The following is an 18010-nucleotide window of genomic DNA, read 5'->3' on the forward strand; positions in this document are numbered from 1 at the left end:
CTTTTGACCAACAATCCCCATTTGCCCCAGCCCCGAGCACTGTTAACCAGCATTCTACTCTCGTTCCTGAGTTTGGTTTATGTTAAGTGAAATAAACCAGACAGAGAAAGACAAATACAATATAATTTCAGTTACCTGTGAAAAAAGCAAACAAACAAAATAACAAGGTCATAAACAGAACAGATTGGTCATTACCAAAGCAGGGGTGGGGGCTGGGTAAAATGGGTGAAGGGAGGCAAAAGGTACAAACTTGCAGTTATAAAATAAAAAGTCGTGAAAATGTAATGTACAGCATGGCGACTATAGTTAATAATACTACATAGCATATTTGAAAGTTGTTGACAAAGTAGGTCTTAAAAGTTGTCATCAAAAGAAAAAAATTCTGTAACTACATATGGTTGTGGATGTAAACTAGGTGTCATGTTGACCATTTAGCAATATATGCAAATATGAAATCACCATGTTGTACATCTGAAATTAATACAATGTATGTCAATTATACCTCAATATAAAAAAGGAAAAGAAAGATCTAAAATCAATAATCTAAATTTCCACCTTGGAAAACTAGCAAAAGAAGAGTAAATTAAATTCAAAGTAAGCAGAAGAAAATAAATAATAAGAATTAAAGCAGAAATCAATGAAACAGAAAACAGGAAATCAACAGAAAAAATCAAGGAAATAAAAATGTGATATGTTGAAAAGATCAATAAAATTGATCAGACTCTAGCCAACCTAAACAAAATAAAAAACTTAAAAGAAAGGATATCACTACAGATGCTATGGACATTAAAAAGGATAACAAGTGAACACTATGAATAATTATTTGCCCACAAATTCCATGAAAAACACAGTTCCTTGAAATACATAATTTGCCAAATCTCACACGAGGACAAGTAGACAATCTAAATAATCCTGTATCTATTAAATTAGGTTAATAATTACTCATCCAAGACAGAAAGCACCAGGCTGTTTGTTGGTGAATTTTACTAAATATTTTTTTCTTAAATGTTTATTTATTTATTTTGATAGAGAGACAGAGAAAGAGGCAGAGAAAGAGGGAGAGAGGATTCCAAGCAGGCTCCATGCTCAGCATGGAGCCCAACATGGGGCTCAGTCCCATTACCATGAGATCATGACCTGAGCCGAAACCAAGAGTCAGATGCTTGACTGACTGAGCCTCCCAGCTGCCCCCTCTACAAAATATTTAATAATGACATTATACTAATTTTCTATAATCACTTTTAGAGGATAGAAGCAGAGGGAATACTTCCTAAGTCATTCTGTGGTGCCAGTGTTGCCAAATATCAAAACCAGACAAAAACATTACAGCAAAGGCAACTATAGACCAATACTTCTCATAAACATGGATCCAAAATCCTTAACAAAATATTAGCAAAGTGAATCCAACAATGTATAAAAAAAATTATATACCATCATCAGGTAGGAGTTACTCTAAGTATGCAAGACCAGTTCACCATTCAAAAATCAATTAATGTTACCCATCACATCAAGAGACTAAAAAACAAACAAACAAACAAAAAACACAAGAGGATATCAATAGATGCAGAAAAAGTATTTGTTAAAATCCAACCCCAATTCATGTTAAAAATTCTCAGTAAATTAGGACTCTCATAGTGTTGTGGTCTGAAAATATACATGGTACGATTTTGTATTTGTTGAGGGATGATTGCGTCCTAGTATATGATCTATTCTGGAGAACGTTCCATGTGCACTGGAGAAGAATGTGTATTCTGCTGCTTTAGGATGAAATGTTCTGAATATATCTGTTAAGTCCATCCGGTCCAGTGTGTCATTCAAAACCATTATTTTCTTGTTGATTTTCTGCTTAGATGGACTTTCCATCTGTAAGTGGGTGTTGAAGTCCCCTACTATTATGGTATTATTGTCAATGTGTTTCTTTATGCTTGTGATTAGTTGATTTATATATTTGCATGCTTACACATGGGGGCACAAATGTTTAGAATTTTTAGGTATTCTGGGTGGATAGACCTCTTAACTATGATATAACACCCTTCTTCAACTCTTGTTACCATCTTAATTTTAAAACTTAGATTGTCTGATATAAGTATGGCAATTTTGGCTTTCTCTTGGCTACCATTAGCATGATAGATGGTTCTCCATCCCCTTACTTTCAATCTGAAGGTGTCTTTAGGTCTAAAATGGATCTCTTGTAAACAATATATAGATGGATCTTGTTTTCTTATCCTTCTGTTACTCTATGTCTTTTGATTGGAGCATTTAGTCCATTGACATTTAGAGTCAGTACTGAAAGGTATGAATTTATTGCCATTGTGTACCCTATAGAGTTGGAGTCACTGGTGATGTTCTCTGGTGCTTTCTAGTCTTTGATGCTTTGGGACTTTTTGTTTTGTTTTTTTTCATCGTTTCTTCCTTCAGAGAGTCCCCCTTAAAATTTCTTGCAGGGCTGGTGTAGTGGTCACAAACTCCTTTGGTTTTTGTTTGTCTGGGAAACTCCTTATCTCTCCTTCTATTTTGAATGACAGCCTTGCTGGGTAAAGAATTCTTGGCTGCATTTTTTCAGATTCACCATGTTAAATATGTCCTGCCACTCCCTTCTGGCCCGCCAAGTTTCTGTGGATAAGTCTGCAATGATATTGATCTGTCTTCCCTTGTAGATTAAGGACTTTTTTCCCTTGCTTCTTTCATGATTCTTTCCTTCTCTGTGTATTTTGTGAATTTCGCTATGATATGCCTTGTTGATGGTTGTTTTTTGTCTAATCTAATGGGGGTTCTCTGTGCTTTCTGGATTTGGATGCTGTGTCTTCCCCCAGGTTAGGAAAGTTTTCTACTGTGATTTGCTCATATAAAACTTGTACCCCTTTTTTTCTCGGTTCACCTTCTGGGAACCCAATGATTCAAATGTTATTCCTTTTTTAATGAGGCAGCGAGTTCTCTAGCTTTTATATCACACTCTTTTGCTTTAGTTTCCTTCTTTTTTTCTGCTTCATTTTTCTCCATAAGTTTGTCCCCTATACTGCTGATTCACTGTTCTGTTTTATCCATCCTTGCCACCATGGCATCCATTTGAGATCGTAGCTCAGTTTTAACGTTTTTTATTTCGTCCTGACTAAATTTTAATCCTTTATCTTCCAGAAAGGGATTCTACACTTTTTTTCAATCCGAGCTAGTATTCTAATTATGATTCTAAATTCTGGTTCAGACATCTTGTTCATATGTGTTTTGATTAAGTCCCTGGCTCTCATTTCCTCCTATTCTTTCTTTTGGAGTGAATTCCTTTGCTTCATCATTTTTAAGGAAGAAAAAGAATAAAATAAATAAAAATCTAAAAATCAAATGAAGGATTCTAGATCCTAGGTGTGTTTTGGTCTTGTGGATGAAAGAAGCTTGGTAGAATAGAGAAAAAAGGCAAAGAAGAGAAAAGAAAAAAAAAAGAAAGAAAGAAAAGAAAAGGAAAGGAAAAAAGGTTGGAAAAAGTATGAAAAATTTTAAATATGTATATAATAAAATAGAATAAAATGAAATGAGGAAAGTAAAATGGAATAAAAAAATTAAAAAATACAGTAGAAAACAATAAAGAAAAATGTTTTTTATAAAGCATAAAATAAAATTAACCTTTTTCCCTTTCTGTATTCAAGAATAGGAAAGAATGGGGCGCCTGGGTGGCGCAGTCGGTTAAGCGTCCGACTTCAGCCAGGTCACGATCTCGCGGTCCGTGAGTTCGAGCCCCGCGTCGGGCTCTGGGCTGATGGCTCAGAGCCTGGAGCCTGTTTCCGATTCTGTGTCTCCCTCTCTCTCTGCCCCTCCCCCGTTCATGCTCTGTCTCTCTCTGTCCCGAAAATAAATAAATGTTGAAAAAAAAATTAAAAAAAAAAAAAAGAATAGGAAAGAAAAGAAAGGAAAGGAAAAGAAAAAGAAAAAGAAAAAAATTGAATAGATGGATCAGAGAAAAGAATAAATATTATTGAAATTACATCCAGTTTGCCCTAGCAGTCAAACTATGAAGCACTTTATAGTCCATAAACTAGCAGGCAGAGAGACTGGTGGTGTTCCTCTAGAGCACAGTTGGAACAGTTGGACGGACTTGGTGTAACGGCTCTGTTCTCCACTAGATGGTACTGCTTAGCTTATTGGTGTGGATCCTTGTGGCACATGTACACGTGTATGCGCATCCATAGAAAAGGTAAAAATGGTATCACCCGGCTACATAGTCTCTGGCAACAGAACTCTGTGGTCTCTCCCACCGGCAATAAAACACACCTCCTTTGTCTCTGGCTACTGTCCACTCCCTACTTCTACACTATCATGATCAAGCTGTCAGCCTACCAGATGGCACCTCTCTCCAAAATTTTATCTCAGATGAGGATGTGTTTCTAAACCCCTCACTTCTGAGGTCCCTGTGGCTTTGACCTGCTCTGACCATCTGGGGGAGTATCTTGCCGAACAATGGCCAGGTACCAACCAGTCCACAGGAACATTTGTGTGACCGTGCTGCTGCAGATGTCAGAGACTGCGGCCAGGTGCCAGCCTGCCCCAGAAAAAGTCCATGAGATCATGTAGAAGCAGCGTTTCAGGGATTATGGTAAATCAAAACACACCTCTGGCGCAAAGCTTCACCTCCCTCTAACGTCTTTGTTCCAAGACCAGCAAACGTGGATGTTCTCTGGGGTCTGCTGAGACCTTTGCCTGTGAGGAGGCCGCACAACCTCTACCAAATGTCTTTTCACCAGGGGAACTGCCTCTCTCCCATGTGGTCCGAGGACCCTTCAATCCTGGGGATTGGCCATTCCTACCAGAGCTCCACCAGTTATTGAGCTGTGGAGTTCCAGAATCTGTGCTCCCCTGTTTATAGAGTCCTAATCATATTTAAAGCCTCTCCTTTCTCCTTTCTTCCTTTCTTGTTCAGTCCCTTATGGGTATTTCCACTCATTCACTTTCTCTCCAGCTACTTTCAGGGAGAGTGCTTTTGCTGTACTCTCCCCTCTGTCTCTGTCCTCTCTCCACAAGCAAAAATAGCTCCCTACACTCTGCAGCTTCTCTCTCCCAGTTCACCTCTCTGTGCCACATACCTGCCAAATTCTGTGACTCAAGTTATGTAGATTGTGGGGTTGATCCTCAGATCAATCTTATAGGTGTGCAAGATGGTTTGTTGTTTGCATTTCATGGATGAGTTGAATTTCTAGCTGCATTTTATGGACAAAAAGCAAAAAACTTCCATGTTGCTCCGCTATCATGGTCCCTCCCCTTATTTCCTTTACTTTTGATTGCCTTTGTATTTGTAACTGTGCATCACTATCTCAAATATAGAATTTTAGTCAATACTTTAATTTGGGTATTTCTTAAAATGTGATCTATATATTATACACAGTAATTTCACCAAAGGAGTTGGTAATCAAGACAGGATGTCACACACATGGGATAAGACAACTAAAGTACATAAATATATTGACGTGAAGGTTGTGAGGTGGGGTTTTCATCCAATCTCTGGCAATTTCAAGTTAAGTTTCCTTGAGAAATTCCTCTTCATTATTAAATTAAGGCATCTGACCATATAGCTTCAGATGTAAATCCAAGCACTACAAAGCAATGACTATAGAAAGAGAGTCTATCCATTTTGTGTTGCACATGATCACCAAGTTTGCTTATAATCCTTAAAAAAGGAGATTTCTCATCTGAATTTTTCTTTATTTAGGGCAAAACATGTTTCCTGTGTCTAAAACTGGTTGACCTGGTCATTTGCAAACACTCGTTCTTCTCTACAAATCTTCTAAAATTAATACGTAGAATATCCCTTTCAAAAAATATAATTCAAAGATAACACTAAAATAACTGTGTGATATTGGTGACATGTATATTTCACATTCCAAAGGGGGTTGTATTGGGTATGAATCAGGGAATTCCTACTAAGAAAATAGTGGCAAATCAGTTGTAGTGGAAAATAATGGGATTTTATTGAGGAAGATAAAGTAAACAAATACTGGTAGGATTCTTAAACAATAGGAGTAAATCAGAGACTATAACAAGCTGGAAGATAGTTAGAAAACCATTGATAGGGAATTTGGTGCTGATATGCTGGGGCTAATCTGTCATCTGCCATTTAACTGGAGAGAAACAATGAGTATTAGGTTCATCAGTACATGGAGTTGTGGTTAAATTTTAGATTGAATTTGTAGTTGTGAAACTTCATTTGCATATTACTATTCCTACCCAAATATATTCTTACCTTCTCTCCTTCTCGCCTCTCATCCTTCTTTTCCTTACCCCCTTTCCTCCCTCCCTCCCTTTTTCCTCCCTTATTCCCTTCCTTCCTTCCTTCCTTCCTCCAACCCCCACCCCAGTTTCTTTCTTCCCTCCTTCTCTTTCTCCCTCTCTCCTTATAATCTTAATTTCCCCTTCCTTTTAACATCTAGATATGATAGATAGCTAGACGACAAAGATTTCCCTTGTTTGTCAGAAAATTAGTGGTACATTTTATCCTAAAAAACATATATGCTAATAACTTTCACTTACCTTTTTTTCATTTTCTCCAGGAAGACCCACTACATTATGTGAGGTTATGGGGAAAGCAGAAATTTGGTTAATCCGGACATATTGGGATTTTGAATTTCCTCGTCCATACTTACCTAATTTTGAGTTTGTAGGAGGGTTGCACTGTAAACCTGCCAAACCATTACCTAAGGTATGTCTATTACAGTGGAAGATGTTTTGTGTACTGTATGATATAATCCTATTATTTCTTTATTTAAAGTGTGTTGCCTCAATAACAGAGATATACTATTTGCTACTCCAAATCTATTTTACAAATCATAGGAGTCTTTTATGAATTATATTACCTTTTTGAACTTCACTTTGATATTTCAGGTGAAGAAAGAAGTGATTCAAGTGGCATGTTAAAATATCAGTGTGTTGAGCACCTGGCTGGCTGGGTCGGTTATGCATCTAACTCTTGATCTCAGCTCAGTTCATGATCTCACAATTCATGAAATCGAGCCTCCATGTCGGTCTCTGTGCTGTCAGTGCAGACCCTGCTTGGGATTCTCTCTCCCTCTCTCTTTGCCCCTTCCCCACTTGCACTCTATGTCTCAAAATAAACAAATAAACTTTAAAATAAAATAAGACATCAGTGTGTCTATAGTTTGGGTACTGTATGGAAGGAACAGGAAGCTACAGCCTTGGAATTCCCTCAGGAAAGTGCTTTGGTCTTCCTAACAAGTGTGATGGGGTTATGAGGTGAGACAGTTATGATTCCTTGAGCAATAACGATGCCTTCATGAGAACTCTCAGATAGATTTCACAGACTTTGGTCAGTAAGAAGTAAGTGTTGACAGAAGACATGGAATTAGGTAGCAATTCTTGGATAACAGTGACCTTTACCAAGACAGAAAATAATTCACAGAAAAGCTTTTTTGAGATGACAAGGATGGATTCAGTTTAGACCTATTCACTTTAAGAAGCCAAAGGAATTTTCAGGTGGATATGTCTAAGAATCATTCAGGTAATGCGAGGTCTGGGTTTCAGCAGAGAGCACTAAGAACAGATTAGGTAAAATAATCATAGAACTGAGAAACCCAGTCACTGAATTTGTTCTTTAATACCATGATGCCTGGTTTCTCTGAAGTAAAAAGGAAAATTGTGTACCACATTCCAAAGTCACCAACAAATAAATATTGATAGCCAAAAATGTTGCAAGAAGACAATATTGAGAAGTAAAAGAGAATAAGAGAAAAACATGATAAGAATATTGTATTTAAGTCTCTTTATCAATAACTGTCTTTATGAAAGAATTGAAGAGGCAGACACTCATTTGCTCGTGTTGCAGATAAACAAACATAATCTCTGAGACAATTGCAGGTTAAATAGTGCTCTTAGGAGAGTTCTCAGTTTCTATTTAGGGTAAAATGCACATTTAAGTTTAAATATTATGGCAGGATTCTGAATATGCTTTTCTTACCACTCAAGTTATAGCTGCAGGTAAGCTCTACTGAGTGTTATTATAGCAGATAATGAACCAGTATCTAAACAGAGTTACAGAAAGAGATGTGACATATTCCTTGCTCACTAGATAAAATCCCATACCACACTATTATATTTATCTTCCTATCCTCACTTTTCACACACGCACAAATTTCACAAAATAGTTCAGACATGTTTTTGTAAAGGAGGAAAAATTATTCCATCCCAAGCCCAATTACTAATACAAACATTTGGACAATATGGACACCAATCATAGCTTATATCTCTGATGAAAAAATTATGCCAGTCATTGGATACACAGAAAAAAAACCAATGAACAACAGCCAAATCAAGAATCCAAATCCAGCTGCTAGATGTGTAAGGCTTCATGTACGTGTGTGTGTGTATGTGTGTGTGTTTATTCAATCAGTCCTTAGGGTGGTAAATCAAAATGGCAAAACACCAATTCCTGGGACTTCAGAGATATTCTCCTAACATTAACTAAGCTAAAATAGCAATCTACTTTCATTTATGACATCATCCTTTCCCTAGTAATTTTACTACCTTTAAATTGATAAATACATTGAGAAATAAATATAATTGATAATTGTAATAAATATATTGAGAAATATTACAGGGAAGCCACAATAGTTGCACAGGGCATGCATAACAGATCTCTAGAAGTTGACATTCACATAAATTACGATACAAAAGACTGCAATCCCAGACTTTGCAGAGCCCAACCTGCATAACTGTAAGTGGTGACCCAGAAAATTTTATTTGTCGAGAAATTTATATTTACCAGTACGCTAAGGCTCAAGTTAAGGGCATGTCAGCTACTTGTGGGAGGGTAGACAAATAATGTCTCATAAATGTTATCATGATAGGACAATAGCAGAAGTTTACCTTTTAAAACATATAATTATATATGGAAGTTCTAAAAAATTCATTTGTAGGCCTATTAGTCAGGAAAAGAATAAACACGAGAAAAATATCCTGAATGCCTAAGAGGGAGTTAGATTGATTTTTTAATAATTTATTGGATCTAAATTGACATGGTACAATTTTAACACATGTCATGCATAAATGAGAAAACTTTTCTCCCCCTATGATCCTGCATATTTGCAATGAAAATAATTTTGTCTCTGTAGGAAATGGAAGAATTTGTCCAAAGTTCAGGTGAAGATGGTATTGTGGTGTTTTCTCTGGGGTCAATGGTCAGAAACCTCTCAGATGAAAAAGCCAATCTCATTGCCTCAGCCCTGGCCCAGATTCCACAAAAGGTTAGTACAACATTGGATCCTGGTGCATAGCAACTCTGCCAATTGGAGAGAAAGTGTGGCTAATAGTTCTCTTTCTAGATCAAACTTGAAACACTGAGCATAACTAGTACCATCTGTAAGTAAAATTTTCTCAAAATATTAAAACGGTGTATTGGGGCACATTTGATCACTTGTTTAATAAACTTTTGCATTGCTATGGAAATACATCTTTTTATACTATCATTTATTTTCAATGAAATAAGAGATTAAAATGTTAAGATCCCAATAACCTTTTGAAATCTTAGGACCTGCACTGAGTACTCCTCAAATTCTCAAGAATGTTAACTCCAAGGTCCAGGAAAGGAGAGAGGTTCTACATAAAGTAGACAAGAATCATACTCAAGGATATACTTTATATCTCTAGGTTTTATTAAGATTTTATCATGATCTAGTTGGTTTAGAAATAGAAGCTTCATCTTTCTAAACTGAAATTTCTACAGTTAAACACAATTAAAAATCCTAGTATTATTATCAAACAGTATGTATTTTCTGATTTATGATACTCAATTAACTTTGTGTTGTCATTATAGTTCGAGATTTCTACTCTTTATATACTCCTGTTCATTAAATACCCTAGAATTCATTATATTGGCATATTAGTTAAACTATACAAAACTCTACAACCGTGAGTGCACTAATGAGGAATTTTTATTTCTAAGCTTTTCTGCTAAAATTTTGCCATCTGAGAATGGGGAGAAAAAGGAACTCTCTTGCACTGTTGGGAATGCAAACTGGTACAGCCCCTGTGGAAAACAATATAGAGGTTCCTCAAATAGTTAAAAATAGAACTACCCTATGATCCAGTAATTTCACTGCTAGAGATTGACCCAAAGAATACAATACTACTGATTCAAAGGGATACATGCACCTGATGTTATGGCAGCACCATCAACAATAGTCAAATTATGGAAAGGGCACAAACGTCCATCAACTGATGAATGGATAAAGAAGATATGGTATAGATACACAGTAGAATACTATTCAGCCAAAAAAAAAGTGAAATCTTTCCATTTGCAAAGACATGGGTGGAGCTATAGAGTATAATGCTTAGCAAAATAAGTCAAAGACAAATGCCATATGATTTCACTTATATGCGGAATTTAAGAAACAAATGAGCATAGGGGGAGAAAAGAGAGACAGACAAACCAAGAAACAGACTCTTAGTTATAGAAAACAAACTGATGGTTACCAGAAGGGAGGAGTTTGGGAGGGATGGGTTAAATAGGTGATGGGCATTAAGGAATTCACTTGTTGTGATGAGCACTAAGTGAGTATGGAATTGTTGAATAAAATAAAAACTTAAACAGTGTGCCACTTACTGATATTCAATCTGAACTTAGTCATACAGAGCTCACCCCTAAAAGTATGTAACAAAAGGTTAACATCCCAAGAAGATACTTTATTAAATAATTACAGAAGGCAAACCTCTGTCTCCTCCTCCCTCCAACTTCAGAAGGAAGGAGAACAAGGCAGAGAGAAAGGAAGGAAGGAAGGAAGGAAGGAAGGAAGGAAGGAAGGAAGGAAAAACAGAAGAATGGAGAAAGAAAAAGAGGCAGATGGAGGGAGAGAGGGAAGAAGGAAAGAAGGAAAGACTATCATTCAAAAACCAGACAATACAATTTTAAAGCTAATTATATTTCTTGAAAACATTGCATTTGAAACATGAGAGTTAAGATGGCCTTATGACATAAATAAATTTACACAGTATTCATGTTTATTTTAATGTTTTTTAGAACCTCCACACTCTGGTTGATTAAATTAGTCTTTTCTCTCTCTTCACTTACAATCTCACACCTCAATACTTTGAGTGACAAATATAAAAATGATAAAACTATATTTAATAGACTATTAGCACAAGCCCTTTTTGACAACGTTGATGTAAACAGTCCCACTATATCTCCATGTTTGCAAACTATCCCTTATGTCCACTTTTCTCACTATCACATAAAGTAGTGGTGGGCTACGTGACTTATAAATAACTCCATAGCCTTAAGATGACTTCATTCTCTGTTTCACTTGCAAAATTAAAGTACCGTCTTCCACAGGTTTTATGGAGATACAAAGGAAAGAAACCAGCCACATTAGGAGCCAATACTCGGCTCTATGATTGGATACCCCAGAATGATCTTCTTGGTAAGACTGAGGAGAAAAAAAGCTGTACAATTGGAAATGGACAAGTAAAGTGACTGTTTAACAACAAACAAATTCAATAAGTATGTAATTGAAAATGTCACATTTTAGGCTAAAATGAAAAACACAAGAAACAACAAGTGTTGGCAAGGGTGTGGAGGAAAAGGAACTCTCTTGCATTGTTAGTGAAAATGCAAACTGGTGCAGCCACTCTGGAAAACACTATGGAGGTTCCTCAAAAAAAAAAAAAAAAAAATAGACCTGCCATATGATTCGGTAATCACACTACTGGCCATTTACCCAAAGAATATAAAAACAATAATAAAAGGGATACATGCACCCCTATATCTATAGCAGCATTATTTACAGTAACCAAGATATGGAAGCAGCCCAAGTGTAACCGATGGATGAATGGATGAAGATGTGGTATATTTACACAATGGAATATTATTTAGCCATAAAAAAAGAATTAAATCTTGCCATATGCAAAGACATGGATGGATCTAGAGAGTGTAATGCTAAGAGAACTGAGTCAGAGAAAGACAAATGCCATACAATCTCACTCATATGAGGAATTTAAGAAACAGCAACAAAAGAAATGAGCATAGGAAAAATAAAAGAGAGACAATGCAAGAAACAGACTCTTAACTACAGAGAACAAATGGATGGTTACCAGAGGGGAGGTGGGGGAGGGGTAGATCAAACAAATGCTGGGGATTAAGGTGTGCCGTTATGGTGATGAGCACTGGGTGAAATATGGAATTATTGAATCACTGTGTTGTATACCTGAAACTAATAGAACACTGTATGTTAACCATACCGGAATTTAAAATAAAATTTAAAAAATAAATTAAAAACTAAAGCTAGAAAAAATAATAAAATGTTACATTTTACTTACAGTTTCAAAGCAGAAATATTTGAGAATTGGCTGTGGATTTTATAGATTCAATGCTTTCTTCGGTTCACAAAAGAGCATCTTCAATTAAGACTCTCATTATTCTTCAAGTTTCAATCTCAGTTCAGGTGTTACTTCCTCAAGCAAATCTTTCTGCACAATGCAGAGGGAACTAATTCCTCCTTTCCTGGGATCATTGTTTTCTATGTGCATAGAAATAGCCCATGTGCTCAGCTTTTGTGGAAAATGCTGCTTTCTTCATTAACTTACCCTGTAGTTTTTTCCCTGTCTCTTCCTGAAACTCTGTTAACCTGTCTTAATGAAATCCTCACCCACTTCTCACCCATTTCCCAAACTAGGTCATCCCAAAACAAAAGCTTTTATCACTCATGGTGGAACCAATGGGATCTATGAAGCTATTTATCATGGGGTTCCTATGGTGGGAGTTCCCATGTTTGCTGATCAGCCTGATAATATCGCTCACATGAAGGCCAAAGGAGCAGCTGTGGAGGTGAACATAAACACAATGACAAGTGAAGATCTGCTCAAAGCCTTGAGAACAGTCATTAATGAACCTTCGTAAGTACTACTGCTTTTAAAGGCTTACCATTGTTTATACTGCCCATCACTCCTGGAAAAACGTCCATTGTCTCATGCCTTTTAACTGATTTATTTTCAAATAGCAATCATAACATTATCAATATAAGAACCACTCTATTATTTCATTTCCCATACACTGGAGTAATTTGCTGAAATTGCAAAAAAATACTAATACTTCAAATATTTTATCAATGTAATTTCAAAATCAATAATTTCCATGATGACATAAACTCCCAGATATTTTTTAATAATCTGCTTATATGTATAGACACACATATATATGCTTATTTAAATAGTATAACCATTCAGTAAGTACAAAATTGGAAGTAATAATTAACACTGTCATTCAAAAATACCCATCATTAACTCTGACTATATACCATTCTGCAGTTTATGAATATACACAGGGAGGAGAAATATAGAGTAGGCAATAATTTTATAAATATTGGTTATTACTATGTGTTGATTTTTAAACAAAATTTTGTATTTTATCTGATTTAGGTAAAGATTAATTGCAATAAATCAATAAACTATATTGAACTTCAGGTATATATCATTATGTTTTTTTTTTCTCTGAAAGATCTCACCAAGATTAAGAATTAATACATGAACTCAGTTTTGTCTTTATTTTTAACTATGTATTTTTAATTTTAGCAATAGTTGAACTCCTGCTATAGAAATAATCTCTAATATGTATTACTTAAAATTTTAATTTGTTGGCGTGCCTGAGTGTCTCAGTCAGTTAAGCAGGTGATTCTTGATTTCAACTCAGGTCATGATGTCACAATCCTAGGATCAAGCCCTATGTTGGGCCCTGCATGTCCCCCCACTCGTGATCTCCCTCTCTCTCTCCCCCACCTCCAAATTCTTTCTTAACATGTCAATATGTATGCCACTTATTTTCCTCATATTTACTCTTTTGGCTGTATCTTAAGGGAATCTGGATTTGCCATTGATTCAGAGATTTTTTACTCCAAAATATTTTGGATTCTTTCTTAACTGAATATATTGTATGAATTCCCTGAGAACATGTTTAGCCTTATTTGCTGAATGCCTTGATATAAGAATGACACCTCTCTGAATATAATATATTTAGCTCTCTCTTTTCTTCAGAACTGTGTAAATATTACTCATGGTATTCTGGCTTTAACTCCTTCTGTAAGAACTTGAGGCTTGTCTGATTATTTTTGGTTGTTTCTTTTTCAGTTTGGAAAAAAAATCATCTTTTTCTAAATTCAGAAACCTAGTTAATGATGTATCTTTATCAGTTATTGTCTACACTTTTCCTGGGTTATGGTATGTCCTTTCAGTACTGTTAATCTAGAATAAAAAATATTTAATTTTTTTTCTTCTCAGAAAATTTTTTTGTTTGTTATTTATTAGAATGTTTGTTCCATTTTTTTTCTCTCTATTTCAGAGACATCAAAGTTCAATGTTCTCTATGTTAAAATATTTTGGATTGTTTTGCTTCTGTATTATTTTCTAAGTGTCCTAATATTTTTTACTTTTCTTAACTCATTGAGATTTACTCAAACAATCCATAATTAGTAAATTTACTTTTTGCCATTAGAAAATTACTGTTTCTAATTTCATTATTAATCCTTTAAGGAGGTATTTTAACCACTCAAACTGCCTATTTCTATCCTTTATCACTGTTTTTTGTTTTATAACTTGATTTTTTAATCTTTTGTTGATCACCATTGCATTCTTATTAAAATTCAACTCTCCTTAAGTTATGTATTATGCCTAACTACATTCTGACTCCATCATTTTTATGTTTCCCCCCAATATTGTATATTTTTTAATCTAGCTCTCTCAGTGTTTGTTCTGAATTTGTACAGGTGTCTTGTATTTAAACTTGTTTCCAGGTTATCTGAGACTCCATTATCTTATTCAGAGGCAAAACTCAAAGGATAGTTATCACAGTCTGTTTATATTACTGAAATCTGAAATTCAGGAGGTAGAGGAGAAGGTAAACTCAAAGGCAATGTTGTGCAGTTTTGTTTTTTTTTTTTTTGGTGGAACTAATCTATGTAAAACCATCTATTCAAAGCCCTACTTGCAGGATTTTTTAGACAAAGGGGTCAAGGTATTGATTCCCAAGCGGGAGAACACTCAATGTTTGCTTTATATCCAACTTAAAAAGTCAGTGCTAGTAGTTCATTTTCCCCTCTCACACACATTCCAATCAAATGATTTTTATTAAATGCATTTTAAGTCTTAATTTTCAAAATAGTCTTGGTATCATCAATTCATGAGCTGGATCTAGGGTTAAGAGCTTCATCAAGGCTTACTATGATCTTCTGTTTCTCATAAATGATGATCTCGATGTCTAATGCATTAGACTTGCTGGGTTGTTAATTGCTGACAATGTGGTTCCTTTTACTAAATATCAGAGTAAGTCAGTTCTTTAATTTTTTAAAACTCTACTTTATTGCATAGAATGCCAGTAAATTTTATTGTAAATTTGGAAACTATTGACGCAAAAGATAGAAACATAAGTAATCAGAATTTTCCAGTAAAATACCTAAAATTATTTCTCTTGAAATATCTTACCATTAACTCTAAACCTAATTCTAATTCTGAAATTATCTGGGAACAAAAGGGTTTACTGTAGAGTGTATATATGGATATATTTAGTTTCCATTTTTCTTAATCCATAAAGGAATTAAGGAACACAAAAGATTACACTTAAATACATAAACTATAGTAATTTTAATTAATTGAATGTTTTGAGATAACAGTCATATAACATTAGTGTATAATAAAATATTAAATGATCATTTTAAGTATGAGCAAATGTCTTTCTTTTCACATTGATAGGAAAGTATATTTTACAAATGCAAGTTTATCTGTCTAGTATATATGTATTTCAGATTTTAAATCTCTGTCTATAAATGGAGAAAACCTTGAACAAAAATATGATTTGGAAAAATAGGCATTTATTGCCACCACAGTTTGCCTGAAATGTTTTAGGATGAGCTATGTGAAATTCTACTTAACCCTACCTATATTACAATCCAATTGAAATAGTATGACTATCCTTTCTCCCTGAACACCAAAAAAGAATACAAGTAAATTACCCCCTGCTACTGGATATAGCATACCATGTTCACTGGTGATTAATGATCACATTCCTCCTTTTCCAATCCCAAATGTCCAACTCACATCAGGACATCTCTTCGCATTTCACCAACCTTCCTTTAGCTTCATGTCTCCATTTGGAACTTTTATTTCTAACACAAAACCAAAATAAAATATACTAATTCTGGCTCACCAGCCAAGAAATGTCCAGTGAAGACATTACTTGCCTTTCAAATACATACTTATTCCCATTGTTGTTTGAGAGATTAGAGTTGTGAAAACTCTATATAACTATTGCTACAGAGATGTCACATTGATTAGGGGCAATAATTCTAACAGGATATTTCTATTATCTGAAAAACTCAAAGTTCATGTCCTTGATACTTCCAAAATTACCCTATTATCTTTACCCAATCTTGATATTGCCTATGTAGACACTGTGTTTCGCATTACAAAAACACAAGTGCGTGCAGCAGAGGAATTATCAGAGTCAAGGTCTTAGACACCGAAGAAATGGTTTACTTATGTTAATTATCAGTTACTTGTCTATCGTCATGAACTAGCCAGAGATTAGAGACCATGCCTATGGAACTTCTTATGGATATTTTCCCACAATATTGGGTTATTCACAGTCTTGGTTTTGGAACGATCCTGGAAACTATACTTTACACAAGATCAAAATTGCTCCTTGGAAAAATTAGGCTATACTTTTGTAACAAATGTATTCCATCTCTTATGTTTGCATTTCACCGCATTCTGTTAACAATATATTTCTTCTACATCCTCTCTTAACACCTCTTTTAAGATTCTATACAATCAACAAAGTTAATGTCTCACAAAGAATGAATTTTTTCTCAAGGTATCTATGGCCTTTGGCTTAATTAACATATAACATGCATGACATATTGCCTATAATGAGAAGAAAACCTTTTTTCTAATTTCTATGTAATTTCTCATTTGTCTATTTTTGCCTACCAGTTATAAAGAGAATGCTACAAGGTTATCAAGGATTCAACATGATCAACCTGTAAAGCCCCTAGATCGAGCAGTCTTCTGGATAGAGTTTGTCATGCGTCACAAAGGAGCCAAGCACCTGCGTCCAGCTGCCCATGACCTCACCTGGTTCCAGTACCATTCTTTCGATGTGATTGGTTTCCTGCTGGTCTGTGCAGCAACTGCTATCTTCTTGGTCACAAAATGTTGTTTGTTTTCTTGCCAAAAACTTGGTAAAACAGGAAAGAAGAAAAAGAGGGAATAGATCTTTCTAAGTTTGGCAAAGGCCTTAATGGGCAATGTTCATTCTAGCCACAGTGACCTTAATGAAAACACATTATCTCTATCCTGTTTTCAAAATTCCCTTTCCTCTACCTTAGCTTAGAGATAAAGCCTAGAATTCAACAGGATCATTAACTAGTAAACACGTCCCAGTCTTCTTTTGTCTTCTCCCAGGTGCCTTTACCCTCTTCTCATTTTCCTGACACAGGGACACTAATAATTTTATGTATACCCTATTCAAAATATCACTATTTTTCAGTATGCTTAACCTTAGGAACGTGCTGGCTGACAACATGCTGAATCCTCAGGAACACACAAAGTATGAGTTGAATGTGATGGATGTAGGGAACATAGAAGACTAAACTTCACAAGTTCCCCTAGAATACACAAATCAAGGAACCACCATAAAAGATTAGTATGCTATAATAAGAGTAATTATTTCTTTTTGCATAAAAATAAGCCCTTCTGCTAGCCCAAAGCGACTGGAGTCAGAGCCTATATTGATAACTGTAATAATGTATCATTCTAGGGGAAGTCTACAAATTCCCACTGAACACACAGATAATCATGGCCTATGTTCCAGCCTGTAATCAACCAGTACTCTTGTGTGGACTCTAATGCAAGGGTCTGGGGACTTCCCTCAAACAAAAGAGATTAAGTGGGTCATTATTTGCTCTCAGGGACAGAGAATGTCAGCAACGTTAAAGATGAAGAGATCATTTATGGAAGAAATAACTAAGAAATATAGAAA

At 35.3% G+C, this 18010-nt stretch overlaps 1 protein-coding gene across 5 annotated transcripts in view; it reads left to right on the forward strand.

The window, feature by feature from the left end:
- Positions 1-17242, forward strand: part of LOC125163811 (UDP-glucuronosyltransferase 2A1) — a 51476-nt gene extending 34234 nt beyond the window's left edge. For 3 of the 5 annotated variants that reach the window (XM_047856018.1, XM_047856015.1, XM_047856017.1), the window contains 5 exons: positions 6531-6679; positions 9105-9236; positions 11321-11408; positions 12660-12879; positions 16963-17242. In XM_047856018.1, the coding sequence (XP_047711974.1) occupies positions 6531-6679; positions 9105-9236; positions 11321-11408; positions 12660-12879; positions 16963-17242 (869 nt within the window). The remainder of the gene's footprint in view (positions 1-6530; positions 6680-9104; positions 9237-11320; positions 11409-12659; positions 12880-16962) is intronic. The other 2 variants (XM_047856019.1, XM_047856016.1) reach the window with 1 other exon arrangement.
- The last annotated feature ends 768 nt before the right edge of the window (positions 17243-18010 follow it).

Source organism: Prionailurus viverrinus, chromosome B1 (assembly GCF_022837055.1).
Source record: "Prionailurus viverrinus isolate Anna chromosome B1, UM_Priviv_1.0, whole genome shotgun sequence".
In the NCBI taxonomy this organism is placed as follows: Eukaryota; Metazoa; Chordata; class Mammalia; order Carnivora; family Felidae; genus Prionailurus; species Prionailurus viverrinus.